The sequence below is a fragment of the Podarcis bocagei genome, assembly GCF_964188305.1.
Source record: "Podarcis bocagei genome assembly, chromosome: 10".
NCBI classification, from domain to species: domain Eukaryota; kingdom Metazoa; phylum Chordata; class Lepidosauria; order Squamata; family Lacertidae; genus Podarcis; species Podarcis bocagei.
Window position 1 is genome coordinate 44,215,467 of NC_138135.1, and position 17,352 is coordinate 44,232,818.

Below are 17,352 nucleotides of genomic sequence, written 5' to 3' on the forward strand. Positions count from 1 at the left end.
AAGAATATCACAGATGTAACATCTCTCATTGCAGTGTGGAAGAGAAGGAAAATAGCACACAGGCTGAATGTTGCTCAGCTTCAGAGCTCTTAAAGAGAGGGGATAAAATTGGAAGTGCTTGCCTTGAAACCCCATTATTCTTGTTCAGTAGTTTAAAAGTACTATTAATTTCACTGAGATTCCTGGCAGACTCATGCGGGTAGACAGCTACTTTCCATGCAGTCATGTGGAGGCTGGCACATGCAGCAATTTACTCAAATGTAGTGGCTCACCATGCAGATTCAGCCATCTTCAGCACAGGCTGTTTGTGATGGTACAGGATCAGTTCCTGTATCCATTCATCACTGACTCTGTACAGAAACTCCAAGTGGCTGAATATAACCCAATGTAAATTGGTCTTTTAGTGAAAGTTCCATGCAATTAAACTGGGATCTAGCATTTGATTAGGTTTATTTATTATTTTTCTAAAAAATGTATACCCTGCTTTTCACCTCATCTAGGTCTCAAAGTAACTTACAAAGAATAAAAATGTGCAATCCAAAAAAAATAATAATGTTAAAATAGTGATATGCGTGACACTTTTACAATTCGCTTCCACAAACTGTTGGAAGCAAATTACAAAAGCATTGTATGCATTACTGTTTTAACAAACAAGGTTGCAACATCTCACCTTAATATGAAATTCAGCTTCTTAACATCTTCCTGGAACTTACCAATTTGGCACCGTTCACCCTGTGCCTGGAAAGTCTCACAGTCACATATTCCGGCCTCTGTGCAAACTGCTCCATTAAGGCATTCTTGAGGGCAAGAACCTGGACAGCAGAAACAGACAGATGTCAGCAAGCGCACAAACTACATGAACATCCCGCATAGTTTGGATAAAAGTCTACCCATATTAAAGAAAACTGCACCAGCTTTCTTATATAAGACATAAAGCCCAAATTATTTTTTCTTTGGTATATTATTTGTCACTTTATATGCTAATGGCAGCAACAACAAAAAAAAACAGTGCTTCCTTCCACTTATTGAAAGGTTGTGTTGCCACATGCAGACCAGAAATCACCATTACCTTTACTGCTGCAAAAAGCTACCATATATCATTCCTCACCAAGTATATATTCAGTTCCTTCTTTTCATAACTGGACGAGTTCTCCCAGAACTGAACTCTATTAAAAGTACATAATAAGTTAAAAGGATCATCCAATATAGGCTTGCCATACATCAGGAAAATTCCTGACATGTCCTGATTTTTGGATGTAAAAATAGCCTTGGGGGAAAATGTGGCCGAATTGACAAAATGTCAGGGAAAACCTGGATGGTACAATGCAGCCCAGGTGTGAGAATTTCTTACAGACATTGCTAAACTACAACTTCGGAATAAGCACCACTGAAGCCAATAGGATGCACTTTTGAGTAAGCACATGCAGAATTGCAGTGTATGAGTGTGAAATGGGAAAACCTTTGTTCAAATCTTTCTCAAGCAGGGATTCACATGGTGGCCTTAAAGCATTCCACTTTTCTCTCACCTTCAGTGCCAGTCTCCAAAACCCCCATCATAATGGTGGGAATAGTACTAGCATAGATTACAGGGCAGTTGTACCGGTAATCATCACTGGGATGCTAGTGACTGTTGATGTTTTTGGATGATGCCATGGCCTTTTGGCTGGTGCAATAAAAGTTTTTGGTGATGATAGTGAGATACTGGACACTTGAAATACACTATAAAATCTCAGGTTGTTACATATTAAATAAGGAATTTAGGAGTGCATTTAGCCATTTGATTCCATTTATGAACTACTTCCCATAAAAATATCTTGAAGCAATCATACAGTAAAAACATCAGTAATCAAAAACAATTTTAGAATTCTATGTATAACAACAGTTTTTATAAAAGAAAATCATATGTAAAAACAATTTCAAATTCAATATGGAACCATAGTAGGTTACCAACTGTTGATGCCCTCCACCCCTGAAATACTGGCTTGGTCAGGGAGCAGGGGAAACACAGTAAATACTTAAACAATGAAAAGTCTTTTTCAGTGCGAGGTTGCAGCAACTAATGTATAGAATTGTTGCTATGTTTACTGGATCCATGATTTTGGCCAGTGGTTTCACAGGAGCACTTTCAATCCTCTATGTAATAATGTAATAAACGCTAGAAAATCAAATTGTATGTCAGCATTCCTGATTAGAATTACTGGCAATGATTATTTTATGGAACATTTCACAAATGTCTTTTCAAAGAGGCATCATAGTAATGATATGGTACTGACCTCCTGATGAATTCTGAGCCTGAGAAAAGGCCTCGTGTATGTGAGCCCCAGAAGAAACTGCAGCAGTCTAAGAGAGAAAGACAAAGACAAAAGCAAATTGTGCAATTGGAAGTACAAAACCAATGTTTCTGATAATGGTGCAAAAGAAAATTATTATAGTTAAACTAAATTATCCTGAATTTGCACTCGAGCCAAAAAGCCTTGATAATTCAAACACTAGATATGTTGCACAAACAGCAAGCTAACAGACGTGGGCACAACTTAAAATTCATATAAGTGATACATTACAATTTTAACTGTATTCCCTATCTGAAATGTACAGGTTAAATGTACTGCCATTTTGTGTGATTTGTTTCCACCACTGATGTTTCTTAAAAGCCACCAGACTCCAGTTCACACGTTCACCCAAGGTGGGAAAGTTGTATTTCTAGCGAAGCAGGAGGTATACACCAATACACATACCTTTGAGGCTACACATGTAAAGCAGGTGATAGGCACAAATAGATTATGGACAATGTGCAATTCTTCCCTTACTTTTTTGATCATATGGGTTAGTCCTTTGCACATAAAGCTGATACCATGATGGGACAACCTTCCTTTCTGAGAGAATTTGTTTATTAATAGTTGTAGGTGTTTCCTCACTGGGAGTTAATGTTAAAACTACAGTGGTACCTCGGGTTAAGTACTTAATTCGTTCCGGAGGCCTGTTCTTAACCTGAAACTGTTCTTAACCTGAAGCACCACTTTAGCTAATGGGGCCTCCTGCTGCTGCTGTGCCGCTGGAGCACAATTTCTGTTCTCATCCCGAAGCAAATTTCTTAACCTGAAGCACTATTTCTGGATTAGCGGAGTCTGTAACCTGAAGCGTATGTAACCCGAGGTACCACTGTATAGATGTTTCTTTAGAGTCTTTTGAATGGGAGAGGGTCTTTCGGCAAATTTAGGTTAGTAGCACTGGTCCTGGGACATCCCACTGCTCAGGAAAATGGAAGCATTAGCGGTGAGATGACCTTTTATTTGAGAGAAAGTAACTTGATGTGACTGAACTAAAACAGAGGAAGCTGCAGAAACTTTCTTAACTCTAATAATAATAATAATAATAATAATAATAATAATAATAATAATAATAATGGTAAATGACCCCTGGATGGTTACACCCAGTCAAAGGGGACTATGGGGTTACGGCGCTCATCTCGCTTTCAGGCCGAGGGAGGCGGCATTCGTCCACAGACAGCTTTCCAGGTCATGTGGCCAGCATGACTAAACTGCTTCTGGCGCAACGGAACAGTGTGATGGAAACCAGAGCACATGGAAATGCCATTTACCTTCCCACCGCAGCAGTACCTATTCATCTACTTGGACTGGCGTGCTTTCGAACTGCTACGTCGGAAGCAGCTGGAACAGAGCAAAGGGAGCTCACCCCATTGTGGGGATCCAAAGCACCAACCTTCTGATTAGCAAGCCCAAGAGGCTCAGTGGTATGTATCGAAACAGCAAATGAAGGCATCCCAATAGTCAAAAGAGCAACTTGGAACAAAGACAGAGGCCTCGGAACAGCAAAGACATTTGGTTGAAATGAAAATGGAGCAGCGAACCCAGCAGAAAATTGAGACAACAAAGCAGCTTAATGAGTATCTTAAGGCAAGTGTGAAGGAGGATCTCAGAACCGGCATGAATGTCTTCTAAGTGTAGGGTCTGTGCTCTCAGTGCTGGGACCCGAAAGCCCTCCTTGTTCAACAGGTATAGGTTCAGAGTTGACCCAAAACCCCAGTTCTCTACTCCACTGTCATCTAAAAGAACTGTGCATTAGGGATGGGGAATATTTTCTGCCAGAGGAACATTTTCCCTTCTGGGCAACCTTCCCACGGCCACATTGCACTGGTGGACAGGGTTAGAGGCAAAAGTGGGTACAGCAATTAATATAAATTTTATCTTAGTGCAGTAGGCTGGTTTCAACGCACACAGACACACCTCTCTATCCTCCATCCAGAGTAGCTGGACAAAATAATTTGGGGTCCAATGCAGGGGCACCAAGAGGTGTGGCCTGGGAAGAGTACCGAAACCTGGAGGGCTGATTTGGTCCCAGGCCGGAGGCTCCCCAACCCTGCTGTACATTAAAACCGACATTGAAACTGTTATATTAGAAAACTAGTCTGCAGAGATCTCCAATGTAGTGAGGCACTGAAGCAGGGAGAGCACTTTTCACAAGTAAGCAACTCTGTCCTGGGAACCTATTGTAGAGCGGAGCAGAAGCTGTCACAATAACAGCACCGTCTGAAAAACAGCTCATCTACTGTTTCGTGATCTTGCCTTTTGCCAAGCACTAACAAAATTCCCAGTCTCTTTGTTTGCTCTCACAAAAGAGATAACAGTGAAATACACCCCCTACCCCGCTTGATGTGCGTCACTTGGTTTGTTGGGGTGGTTAATTCAAGAAGCGATTTGCAAAGAATGAATGAATGGCTGAATGTAGGGTTTGCATTTTGAGAACTGCAGGAAAACAGGTATGGAAAAGCAACTCCTCCTCATCCCTGCCTTGCTATTACCATTTCCATTCTGCTGCACAAAGGCTTCATTGTAGGGATAGCAAGCTCCCCTTGTAGGCTGATGGGTGAGAGTGTGGGTTTTTCTTTTCTCCCTTTGAGGTATAACCTACCTCAGCTGCTAAGAGATCTCTTTTCTGACGAATTGCATTAAATTCATTCCTGGAAGAAAACAAAAAGAATCTTGTATAATCAAAGGTCTCGAAGCAACCTGAATCGGCAGGCTCCCAGGAGAGAGGTGTTTCTCTTTGATTTCTCTCATTTTATCAAAGACACCTTTCTTGAGTTAATCCTTCTTTTATTTCCCCCTTTTTAAAGTTCATGTTCAACATTCGTCCCCTCTTTTTCTTCTCTTGGTTGACAAAATACAAGAAGAAACCCCCCTTTTTTCATTTGCCTTTCGAAGTGAACAGCTAGTAAGAGAAATAACTCAGAACTGGATCTACTTTAGTTTGTAAAACAAGAGCTGCATTAAATTCCGCAATCCAAACTGCTGAGTATGCACAGATTTAGGTCAGTGGTCCTACAGGCAGTATTTAACAAAGAAATATGCTGCCAATTGAATAAGTCAGTGAGAGTTGAAGGGTGCTCCATAGGCCTTCCAGTCCAAACTCTTGCTTCATGCAGGAAGACTTCAGCAACGCTAATGCTTCTGCAAATGGTTATCTAGCCTCTGCTTGAGGTTGCAGTAAGGTAGGGTACCCATCTAGTCAGCCAGGTAATTGATTCAGGTATCTCTTGAGGGTGCTCTGCCTTGAGCAAGGGGTGTTCCTCCCCACTTTGCTTTTTTTATGAAACTGGTAATTGAAATGATGTGATACCAAGATCTCAGTCTGTTTTACGGAATATTGTAGGGGAGCAAATGGTGACACACACAAGTGCTTTTCAAGGTCAGATTAATTTTTTTTCTTTTCCCCCACCTTCATTCTGAATAGAGCATTATAATTACACCTCACTTGTTGATCTTCCCTGACTTGCAACTGAAATTGCCACCAAAGCAGTGGCAGTTCAATTGTTAAATATAATTTAGCTACTACTGTGTGGGCTATCACCTATGGGAACAGCAACACATAGAAATTGGAATTAATGGACTCTAAGGATAGTTTTAAGAACCAAAATAACTACCTCTGCTTTCAAGAACATAAGCAGTTATCATGTAAATTATTCTTTCTAGGTGCTTCATCTTCTGGATGGCCTTCCTTATTTCAGAGCATCCCATTTAATTGGGGGTAACATGTCCTACACTGCTGCATGCAAATAATTTGACAAGAGATTAGGCGCTACATTTGGGGGGGGGGTATTGTGTTTAAGTCTACAAAATGGTGTATCTTTTTACTCAAAGAGAATCCTAACTAAACTGAAATAACTGATATATGTTGACTTTATACTTCCACCACACCCATCCAAGCAGCGTATTATAATTGGTAGTGCAGATAAACATTTTCAGATATTTCTTTTCAATTCCAAGCACTATATAAAACAATCAAAAGCACTTTTTTCCCACGCTTGCCTTACATTCAATTACTGCAGTTACAAAACAGGCATATTTCATTACCAACAAAATGCCTTTGGGTGACATTTTGCCTGCTAATGCTCTGAAAATCAGTAATGTCACCATGGGGGGGGGGGAGTTTAATACATACTTGCTTAATTATACTTTTTATTTCATATACTTTTGATGCATCAGAGTCATGCTATACACTCTGACTGAATGGACTATTATATCCTGCAAATGATGAATGCAGACTCACCTTGGAGCTCTTTTCAGAAGAGACAATTCACAGAGGGGTCCTGTTAGATAAAAAAGGCAGAAAGACTCTCACTCTTCCCCCTTGTATCTGCTCTAGACTGAGCTCAGAAAATTACGATGAATCTGAGTTCAGTTTTAAAAACAAGGATGAGTTGTACTCTTTCAGAAATGATTAACAGGATTTTCCGTTAAGATGCATCCAGACAAAGGTAGAATATAGACTTCTTATGAGTGGCAGAAGCCTGTTATTTGAAAACACTGAAGCGTTTGAGAACTCAGAATTTGCTGCTTTCGAACACATGAAGAAAACTGCATGCACAGCACAATCTAAACTGTGTTTACTGAGAGATAAGTCACAGTGTGAATTACATACAAGTAGGTATGCTTTGGATGACTGGCATATGAAATATAAGGCTTAAGTGGAAGTCCTGCAGTGATTCCTATGCAATCCTTCCAGGATCAGGTTCACTGTCATTAAATATGAGAGTCCTGACTTGGTAAAATGGACTCTTTAGCAGCCTTTTTAGATAACACACAGAGCCATCTGTTTCAATCCGTATCTATTGCATGACAAACTGTTATTTGTGCATTTTAAGTTTTGCCATAAAGCCATAATGTCTAAAACAATTCCCCAGACTCTCCAGAACTTCTGTTATGAGCATGTGAGATAAAAAGCCAGCTAAGAAATACTTCATCAGTTAATATATTTTTTTACCATTTCAACACTCTGAAGGAACAGCAGAACTCGAGAAGAAAACTGTAAGTTACTTGGAAGGAAAATAAATTTGTCATCCAATTCTATGCACACTTTATTGGAAACAAACCCCGCTGAATACAGTTGGATTGGCTTCCAAGTTAACACGCACAGAATTGCATTGTTAGCTGTTTTAAACCAAAATTCCTCAATTTAGACCACAGCTTTTTTAACCGCATCAAAGTTGCTTTTGTTTTCCATAAACCTGAGATAAAGAATACACCTTATTCAGTAACAGAAAGAGGTTTTTATTCTTTTGCAAGAAAGGGGGGGAAGCAACCAACTCTATTTTATTTCTTAGAGCTTTTATCAATTATTTGTAGTAAAAAAACACACCAAGCAAACGAACAAAACTTACCTTCCAAAGAAAACAGCAGAAAATGAACCCAAAATATGTCCCACGGTATCATGAAATTGACTTTTCTCACAATGTTCATTTCAAGGTAACTTCTTAAGATGGAAAGTGTCCAGACTGGTGCCCTTAACTATGATGGCATCTTAAAAATTAACGTCCTTCGCAGATCTTTTATAAATTTGGTAAACTGAAATAAAAAGGGGGGAGGGGGAAGCAAAACGGAGTTTTCTTGCCACATTCACTTTTTTAGAGCTTTGGAAACGCAGCATGCGCTTTGGCTGGGTCTCTCTCATTAGTAATGCATGGTAGCTCCTTACCTGAGTCAGTATTAGTTACACGGGACCTGACGCTCCTACTCCTCTTTTGGACTGAATCAACCCTTTATAACGCTTGGGGACAGGGACACAGAAAGAAATCTTTCTGTGCCACATTACTTTGAGAGATCATTTTGCATCTGTCTGCTTTGAAGCCTGCACTGGCCAAGAGTTCCTCCCCCTCTCCCATCTTACAACCACAACTTGAAGAGTTCAAAGATTCAGAAGCGTTCGTCTTTGAAGCACATTTGTTTCAATAGCAATGATGTCAATTTGCATCAAGCAAGCATCCATTTGTAACGGGTTTCACCTGAATTTATGAAACGTGACCGTAATCCTCTCTCTTATATCGTGCATATTCTACACAAATAAGCGATGCCATTCTGATGTGTGTAGGGCTCTCAAAGACGTCAGATATGGAACCATATCAAGTGACAGAACAACCGTCTCTCGATCAGAATAGTTCAACAACTCTCATAAGAGATGCAAAGGAATGTGTTCCATTCAAGTGATGGGGCTAGGGGAACACTAGTCCCTGGTGTTGGAATCTTGTCAGAATGTCATGCAACAGGAGCATATCCCCCCCCCCACATCAACATGTTTGGATGTTAAGCTAAGGGAGGCCCTGCTGGTAGGTCTGCCACCCTTCCTGGTTCAATGAAAACATAAAAGGACCTTGCTTGTGGTGGACCCCAGGCAGAGGCGCCATCTTCTCAAGATGATTGAGGGCCTGAGATGCTGTCCTGACATCACGTGCGTGATGTTGCGAGGAGCCAGGGGGCAGAGCTGAATGCCCCCTGAACATTGAGGGGGTCCGGCCCCCTCCAAAAAAACATTGTGAGGTAGAAAAGTGCATTGGCCCCTCCAAGCTGACGTGTCGGACCCCAGGTTGTACAACTTGCACCATCACAGTATGCTTTTTGACAACTGATCAAGACACATTTCTTTGCCCAAGCCTTTGATGGAGTTTTCTCTTCCCTCCTCACTGCTGTGCTTTTATTCTAATAAGGATTGGTGTCGTGGTTTTATTTATTTTAATACACACTGTACTTGTTTTCATTGCGATATTTTTTGTAACACAACCGGGGGCCATTTTGGTAAAACGCAAGCTTTGCAAAGTATAAATAAACAAGCAAAATGATATGACAAGGACAAGGTTATATCACCAGACTTCCCGTATTTAGCAACTATTTCAGAAGAGAACATGGGCAAGTTCTTTACCTGAAGGGATGTGAAAACAGCAACCACAGCCTCAATAACGTTTAGTATTTCCAGCTGTAATCCCCCTCCGGCTCTTCTTGATTGCATCATGCAAATCCTTCCACGCGGTCAAAAAGTATGCTCAGTCATTAGAGGGGAGCTAAATGTAACCTGTTGACGCTAATATTATTTAAAAGCTTATAAGCTTATTGTTACTGTGGATTTACACAAAGCCATTGTAGCCCTCCACATTTTGCGTAGCAAGTAAGTGTTCAGTTGAGATAATGCTATGTAGTGCTTTTGCAGACAAGAAAGCCCAGTGCAAATACCAAGATACAGAGTATAACCACCACATCTTCTGCTTCATGCTTCTCCCCTATGTGTTCATCAACATTAATGCTCACAGAGAACAAGGAATTAATTGTGTTCACAGTCCTAGTTACCAGGGCTGTGACACCCATCGGGACAAATCCTGAAATGAATTGGATTCAATTGGGATTCTTTCAGACTGGTGCAAGTCCACTCTGAGTGATCTGGACTTGTCAAAAGCAGGGGAGCAATCAGGTTACGAGGAAGAATGAGACTGATGCAAGAAGTTTCACCCACATCATCTCTCCCCACCACTACCCCACTTGCTGCTTGCAAGGCCCACACTTCAGAGCGCAAGTCAGGCTGCGGCCACAGCAATCCTGCTTGAAATGGGTCCCAATCCAAATAAGGGGTACCTGCTAGATACCATATGAGCTTAGTAACAAGGCAACAGAACGAAAGGGATGCTGCAGTCCTATGTTCATTCACCCAAGAGAAAGTCCCATCAACTCAATAGGATTTGCTTCTAATTAGATGCACAAGATTGCATGGTTTCCTTTTCAGAACTGAGGAAACAAGGTTATCAGTGACAGCCAGGAATGAATATATGCCTGCAACATATAAGCTGGATTTACTAGTCATTTTGAACAATTGAAAAACATTTTCTCCTTCCATCTCTCACTTGTTATTGCTTGTTCTAGTAGCATACTGACTTATTGTTTCGGCCATCACCACCAATATTGGGAGGGTGCGCCATCTCAGATTTATTTATATTATGATCAATACAAACCTTAATTTTAAAAAATATTAGGTTACCTATAAGAGAACAAAATCTGGTTGTCAATAATGAACAGCTCCCAGCAACTTGCAAGCCCTGTAACTTTCTAAAATATTCTATTAATGGAAAGCAGCACAGCTCTGTCTGTGTTAGATATTGACAAACAGAACATTCTCTACAAGAGAGAGGAATGAGAGATTTGAATTTCATTTTTTGTCTCCGAGTAGTGTGCTCGAAATCTGTTGTTGGGAATCACAAGTACAGAAAGTAGTGTTGCACTCAGGTCCCGCTTTCAGGCTTCCCATGGGCATCTGGTTGGCCACTGAGTGTTGGGCTAGAAGTGCCTTTGGCCTGATGCAGTTGGCTCTTGTGAGAACCTATTAACAGAATGGTAGTGTGCATGGAAGGGGACACGGGTGGCGCTGTGGGTTAAACCAGAGCCTAGGACTTGCTGATCAGAAGGTCTGCGGTTCGAATCCCCACGACGGGGTGAGCTCCCATTGCACGGTCCCAGCTTCTGCCAACCTAGCAGTTCGAAAGCACCTTAAAGTGAAGGTAAATAGGTACCACTCCAGCAGGAAGGTAAATGGCGTTTCCGTGCGCTGCTCTGGTTCGCCAGAAGCAGCTTAGTCATGCTGGCCACTGTACGCTGGCTTCCTTGGCCAGTAAAATGAGATGAGCGCCGCAACCCCAGCCAGCCATGACTGGACCTAATGGTCAGGGGTCCCTTTACATTTACTTAGAGTGCATGGAAGGAAATTGGAGCAAAGGAAGTCAATGTGGTGCCCTCCAAACAAAACGGGGAATATTTGAAGACTCTAGGCCAGTTCTCTACCACTTAAATTTATGGAAGTCTCAGGGCACGGATTAAGAATCTTTTTTTCAGCACTGGCATTATCAAAACCAGCACCTTATTATGAAACTCACAGGCCTATGCCACACTGAGAAGGACCCTGATGAATTTCTAGGATAAATTTAGTAGTCACATTATGAAAATAATAGGCTATAGTGTCTTACTAGCATGTTTATCTGGCCTTGGTCAAAATGGTAATGATGCGTGTTTAAAAAATCTGCACTAGACATTTCTATTTGATGCAGTGTACATGAGCTGTTGGGAGAACGTTTAGAAAATTATCACTACTTTATTGCCAAGCACAACCCAGCATTGTTTACTCCAATAACATTTTTAAGTAACTGCATTATTCCTCAGAGATGTCCATTGTGATATATACGCTAGTGCTCCCACAAAAACTATTGGTGCACAACAGCATGGGGAAAAGCAAGTGTGCAGGCATTAGCAGCCATCTGTAATCAGAGCTCTGGGACTTCTACTAGTCAAACACAATTTGCAGAGGCTAGTTCCCAATAACTGTGCTGCATCAGTTACCTATATAAAGGGCGAGTCATTTAAAAGAGGCCCAGTGGAACGTGTGTACTCTGTATCCACGGGACCTATTTTAAAGGACTCACCCTGTATAATCACATGGTGGAATTAATTCGACAACTGGTCTTATACGCACTTTCCTGAGAGGAAATCTCTTAATTTATTGACTTTCATCCATACAATTGCACCTCAAGACAACTAGTAGCAGCAACAGTGATGATAATAACTTCTGCATTTACCTTTTTGGTGCTTCTAAAATGCTCTACTTTGCTACTTAAACTCCTGAACAAGTGCCAGGAAAGAGGAGACAGCCAGAAGCAATCACACCCACTGCTTCTTTTGTGATCCCTTTAAGTCCCTTGACCCATTAAGATTCCCTGATCTCACAACAGGAAGGACTATGCAACTTAAAAATGTGTTCTACACATTGGAATTATATCCTGTAACTTCAACCAACTGATAAATTTTCTTCTTGAACACCCAAATATGCAGAGAATTGTGTAAGGTTTTCAGACAAACACAAGAATTCAGTTTCCTCCATCTTTATTTAAAAGACTGAACAAATGCATAGTTTTCTTTTAACGGTAAGACTTCTGGTAACGGGCACGAGCACCAGGTCCACCAAACTTCTTGGATTCACAACGACGAGGATCAGCAACCAAAAGAGTCCTATCGTACTGGATAAGGATATCCTTTATCTCCTTCTTGGAAGCTTCATCGACATCTTGGGAAAACAAAATAATACTTGCATTAGTCCTCAAAACATTCACTTATGTGCAATGCTGGATCTGGCTCAGAACAGTACAATTAAGTACCAATAATACTCTACAAACTGTAGCCCTTCACAGCTGGTCTGAAGTTATGTATTTGTAAGAGACAAGAAAAAAAGTTAAATGGAGAAACTTACATTTCTGGTAATAAGCCACCAGCGCTTTGGAAATAGACTGCCGAATTGCTGTAGAAGAAAGCAACAATTAGCACTAGATACAATCTGGTTAGCAAAGTGAAATGCAGATCAGAGCACATAACTATGGGGTGACTGGGGATATTTAGGTAGTACCTCTGAGCTAATATGACTATGCACACATATTGCATATACTTGGACACATCTACAGCAATACTATTCTGCACACTCCTGCTCTTTTGATCTGGGATCTCATGCAAAAATTTGAGAGAGGGGAAAAAACCTGGTACAAGAACTAGCTGGCAAATTTAATAGATGGGACTCTAGACCTATCAATATTCTTATAACATCTATAATTGTACGAAGGTGGATTAGAAATACTTATGTGCATTTTAGGAAGCGGCTAATATATGTAAACAAATGTCTGTTCTTTTTCAGCCCAAACGAACAAATATTGCTTATAAGTCATACCATATATTTGTGCTACGTGACCTCCACCCTTCACACGGACTCTGATGTCGACTCCTGCAAAGCGCTCCTTGCCCAAAAGGAGAACTGGTTCAAGCAGCTAGAGAAAGAACATTTAAGTTATAAAATTTATAAAAAGAACATTTAAGCACTCATGATCTCAGCACACTTTAATTAGCATTGCAACTACAAGTTCTAATTCTGTAATGTAGCATTTACAAAAAAATTAGTAAGCCTGCTCTATGTCCATCCAATACATGTTTATCAGGCTGAACCTACTGTATGTAGTAAAGGAGAGTAGATCACTAACAGCACAATCCTATGCATGTCAACTCAAAAGTCCCACTGTGCTTGGTGTGCCTTACTTCCAGGTAAATATGCACAGGGTTGCATCCCAGGGATACAGTAAGAATGATTGTGCTTTTAATTACTTCAGTGTATGACTGCATCACCACATAGAATGCAAATTATTTTTCCCTGTTCAATCTACCTGAAGCACCACTTCTCTCCATACATTCCTAGTCATTCTGAGAAATCTGCTGGAGAAAAATCGCTAACTGTCCCTTTATGACATGTCTGGAGGCCACAAGAGATGAGGTATTTAGCACCTACACTGTAGTATCTGTATATGTGACAAGTGTTTCATGTGTTTAGTTTTAGACGTCAGCTTAAAACATTTTTATTTACACCAGCTTACCCTACCATGTGACCCAGTTATGTTGATTTCATATTTGCCTATTTATATTTTCACTGTTATGTGCACTGTTTTGAGACCATTTTTTATCTTGATTTAGTGGTATAAAATGTATGTATAAATACTTGTACCCTGTCCATCTGATTGGGTTGCCCCAGCCACTCTGACCAGATTTGATTATTTACCCAGATACCCACTTCAGTTCTACTTCTCCACTGCACTGCAGAAATACAGTACTGGTGGTCTAAACCAGAGCGGCCAACATGTGGCCATCCAGATGCTGTGAGGCTACTGTTCCCATAATCCCCAACCACTGGCCATGATGGCTGGGGAAGATGCGAGTTGGAGTCCAACAACAACTAGAAAGCCTCATACTCCCCCCAACTCAGCTTTAAAAAGAAGAGAGGCTTGTCTTTTAATAGGTATAGCTAAGTAGTATTCAAGGGCACAGAAACACGCAACACTGCCCTATTTGCCTTCAGATTCTTGACACCGCCTTACCATAGTGATTTCCAAAGTATAACACTACCCCAAACGTTAAAGGGGCAGTCACACTGCAATGACTGTTAGGAAGCAGTGGTAGGTGCCTTATTCACGCAGTCTACCCTCACAATAGGTATTTGCATAGCATGACACTTTTATTTACTTGGGGGGGGGGTTCAGTTTGTACTAGTATGCTAGGTGGTACCTCTACCACCTAGAGGGACCTCTACCACCTAGAGGGACCTCTACCACCTAGGACTTGCCGATCGCATGGTCGGCGGTTCGAATCCCAGCGGCGGGGTGCGCTCCTGCTGCTCGGTCCCAGCGCCTGCCAACTTAGCAGTTCAAAAGCACCCCCGAGTGCAAGTAGATAAATAGGGACCGCTTACTAGCGGGAAGGTAAACGGCAGTTCCGTGTGCGGCTCTGGCTCGCCAGAGTAGCTTCGTTACGCTGGCCACATGACCCAGAAGTGTCTGCGCTGGCTCCCGGCCTCTAGAGTGAGATGAGCGCACAACCCTAGAGTCTGTCAAGACTGGCCCGTACGGGCAGGGGTACCTTTACCTCTACCTCTACACAACAATCATTTCATGATGCTAAAATGAAAGTAGCAACTTACTTTGTACTGCAGAGTTCTGGGCTCTATCATTTCCAGAGGCCTTCCATTCACCTTAATGAGGCCATTTCCTCTTTTGCAGTGAGCAACTGCAGTAGCAGTTTTCTAAAATAAGGTAGGGAAAAAACAAGAACAATTCTAACATAAAGTATATAGTTGAGCAGCATTAATTGTATCTTTCCCATTCTAGAATATAATTATGAAGCAACCCCTATATACAGATCACTACTGCTAAAACCAGTAGCTGTTTCGGTAGCTGTTAGATCTGGCTCACACTTCAGTGTAGCTTCTGCTATTCACATATATCTATAAAATCCTATCCTCGTTTTTTATTATGCAATGCAAATCCTTTTAAAAGAAAAAACGCTGCAGAGATCAACACCACAAAATTGCTGGGAACCACAACTGGTGAGAGTGCACTGTTGCATTCATGCCCTGCTTCCAATAGACATTTGCACAAGCGATTGCAGGAACAGGATGTTGGGACTAGATGGGCCCTCATCCCAATTCAATACTCTTTTTTTATGTTCTTATGGACAACTCCGGACTTCAGCACTGGTGGAGCAGTGGAGTGGCAAAGACCCATTATAAGAAAGCGAGGATGTGCTCCATGTCGCATGTGACCTTAATATATACCAAGGCTGGGGTAGGGCAGTTAACAATATAGAAAGGGGAAACGAATACTGTTGACATAACATTAAGAATTATGCAAACTAATACGGAAAACTGGAGCAAACCAAAGCAGAAACAGCCCATTCAAATACACAATAAAACAAATCTCGATTTGATTTTTTAAAAAATTACACTGTAAGCTTTTCAGAAGGCAAAGGGAGGGAAATGTGTTTGTAAAAAAAAGGGGGGGAGGCTTACAAAAGCCACGTGGAGAAGGGCCTCCCCTCTCCCCGCCAAGTTATGCGAAAACAAGACAACTCGTCGGGAGGAGCAGGGGGCGCTGAACCCAATTCGCCCTCTACTCAAGCAGCTGCAGTTACTTTATTTTTGGGCGGCGGGAGAAAAAGGGCCAATGAATTGTGCGAGGGAGCCGAGGCGCGCTAGGAGGAAAAGGAGACACGCGGCGCCTTCACCGCAGCAGCCGAGACTCACGGGGCAGAATGAACCGAGGTCCGGTCCCCGGTACCCGCTCCCTCCCTTCCCCTCTGTACAGTCCAAGAGTCGCCAAGGGAAGGAGCCAGGCCCAACCACCCCCACCCCCCCCGCCCCCCCTCGGCCCCGCCAGCCTCACCTTCCTGCCGAAGACCTGCACGCTCTGGAGGGGCCCCTTAGCCGGCATGGCGCCTGAGGGAGGGGACAAAAGCACAAAGAAACGGGCGAGTGAGAGACCAGCTCGCGAGACCCGCGCTAAACGCCGCGACCGGGGAAAAAGGCCGGAGCCCCACGGATCACCCACCTTGCCGTCAGCGAGAGCGGAAGAGAAAAGGGAGGCGCACGGGGCTTCCCAGGCCTGTCTCGCAGGGGCAGGCTCGGTCGCGCGGGGCGTGACGTCGTTTCCGGCGACGCCGCAGCGCTGCCCGGCAAAGCTTCCGCTTTGGCCTCCCGTCGCTGACTCCGCAAGTTGCCTGAGGGAGATGGCGGCGCTCGCGGCTCTCTCGTTCGCAGGGGTTTCTCCGCGAGGGTCATTCCTGTGTAGAGAGAGAGAGAGAGAAGGTGGGGTGGGCGGAGGCAGCCAGGCGCGTTCATGCTGCATAACGTTTAATAGGCACATTTACCCCCACCTGATGTTGATGCTCGCGCTGCTGAGGCTGCGAGGCCACCAACGGTTTAAAGCGAATTCGTCGCCCCCCCCCCCCACGGCCTCCTCCTTCCAAAGACTTTATTAAAGGTTGGTGGGCACTGGAACTCTTACGAAGAGTACAGTTCCCATAATTATTTGAGGGAAGGCTTCAGATATGTTTTATAAGTGTGTGCGCAGACTTACTCAACCTTGTCATCCTGTTCAGAAACAGACTGGAAAGAGAAGCTGCTGAATTGCAACTCATTACCAAACTTAAAACCATGGAGAGACCTGGTCTGAACAGAGACATTGGATTCTTATCTCACTATACATGACTAAGCCATTTCTCACCTTCTCACCCCTTGCCTTTTCCTGTAAGACCTATTGCAGTCGTTAAGAGTCGTCAACAGGCTCATCTCAGCTATCTGCCAATCTCCCATTCCCACCACCCTTCTGAGTAATACCCCTCCCCACCTTCTCACTATATAGAAGGATCTGGCAACTTCTGTTTCAGTGTATCTGAAGAAGCACACGAAACTAACTTAGTTGGTCTTTAAGGTGCTACTGGAAGGATTTTTTTTTATTTTGTCATCCTGTAATTAGAAAAGCGGTCGTCATGGATACTCAGACAGAAGATTTGAATACAGTATATGCTTTGCCCAGGCGTTTTATGGCAGGGTAGAAATTAGCATATTACGGTATATCCTACCTCTACAACCCAGATAGTGTGGGAATAATGCCAACCATTCCATAACCATTGCTTATATTTCAAAATGAATTCCCTTTATTGCAGTGAG

At 42.5% G+C, this 17,352-nt stretch overlaps 2 protein-coding genes and 1 long non-coding RNA gene across 3 annotated transcripts in view; 1 reads left to right on the plus strand and 2 right to left on the minus strand.

The window, feature by feature from the left end:
• The window catches only part of OTOGL (otogelin like), an 80,944-nt gene extending 73,181 nt beyond the window's left edge, over nt 1–7,763 (minus strand). Inside the window, exons 1-5 of the mRNA XM_081212206.1 lie at nt 7,679–7,763; nt 6,568–6,607; nt 4,930–4,978; nt 2,274–2,340; nt 714–812 (exon numbers count right to left, since the gene is read on the minus strand). Coding sequence (XP_081068332.1) covers nt 714–812; nt 2,274–2,340; nt 4,930–4,978; nt 6,568–6,607; nt 7,679–7,757 — 334 coding nt within the window. The 5' untranslated portion in view covers nt 7,758–7,763. The remainder of the gene's footprint in view (nt 1–713; nt 813–2,273; nt 2,341–4,929; nt 4,979–6,567; nt 6,608–7,678) is intronic.
• Nucleotides 7,764–12,186: 4,423 nt separating this feature from the next.
• Nucleotides 12,187–16,311, minus strand: RPS16 (ribosomal protein S16). Its single transcript, XM_081211283.1, has 6 exons — nt 16,232–16,311; nt 16,067–16,119; nt 14,827–14,928; nt 13,036–13,132; nt 12,568–12,615; nt 12,187–12,384 (listed from the first exon to the last, which is right to left on the minus strand). Exons 2-6 carry the CDS (start codon nt 16,112–16,114, stop codon nt 12,239–12,241), a joined length of 441 nt encoding a protein of 146 aa, XP_081067409.1. The 5' UTR covers nt 16,115–16,119; nt 16,232–16,311; the 3' UTR covers nt 12,187–12,238.
• A 138-nt stretch (nt 16,312–16,449) lies between these two features.
• Nucleotides 16,450–17,352, plus strand: part of LOC308596344 — a 32,608-nt gene continuing 31,705 nt past the window's right edge. The window contains exon 1 of the long non-coding RNA XR_014012470.1: nt 16,450–16,663. This is a non-coding gene — a long non-coding RNA (uncharacterized lncRNA). The remainder of the gene's footprint in view (nt 16,664–17,352) is intronic.

Bases quoted from the DNA above. Each gene is read 5' to 3' on its own strand.
- RPS16 (XM_081211283.1), bottom strand. From the start codon at position 16,114: ATGCCGGCTAAGGGGCCCCTCCAGAGCGTGCAGGTCTTCGGCAGGAAG. The intron at 14,929-16,066 runs GTGAGGCTGGCG...ACCTTATTTTAG, and splicing joins TGCAGGTCTTCGGCAGGAAG to AAAACTGCTACTGCAGTTGC. The intron at 13,133-14,826 runs GTAAGTTGCTAC...TTCTTTCTCTAG, and splicing joins CCAGAACTCTGCAGTACAAA to CTGCTTGAACCAGTTCTCCT.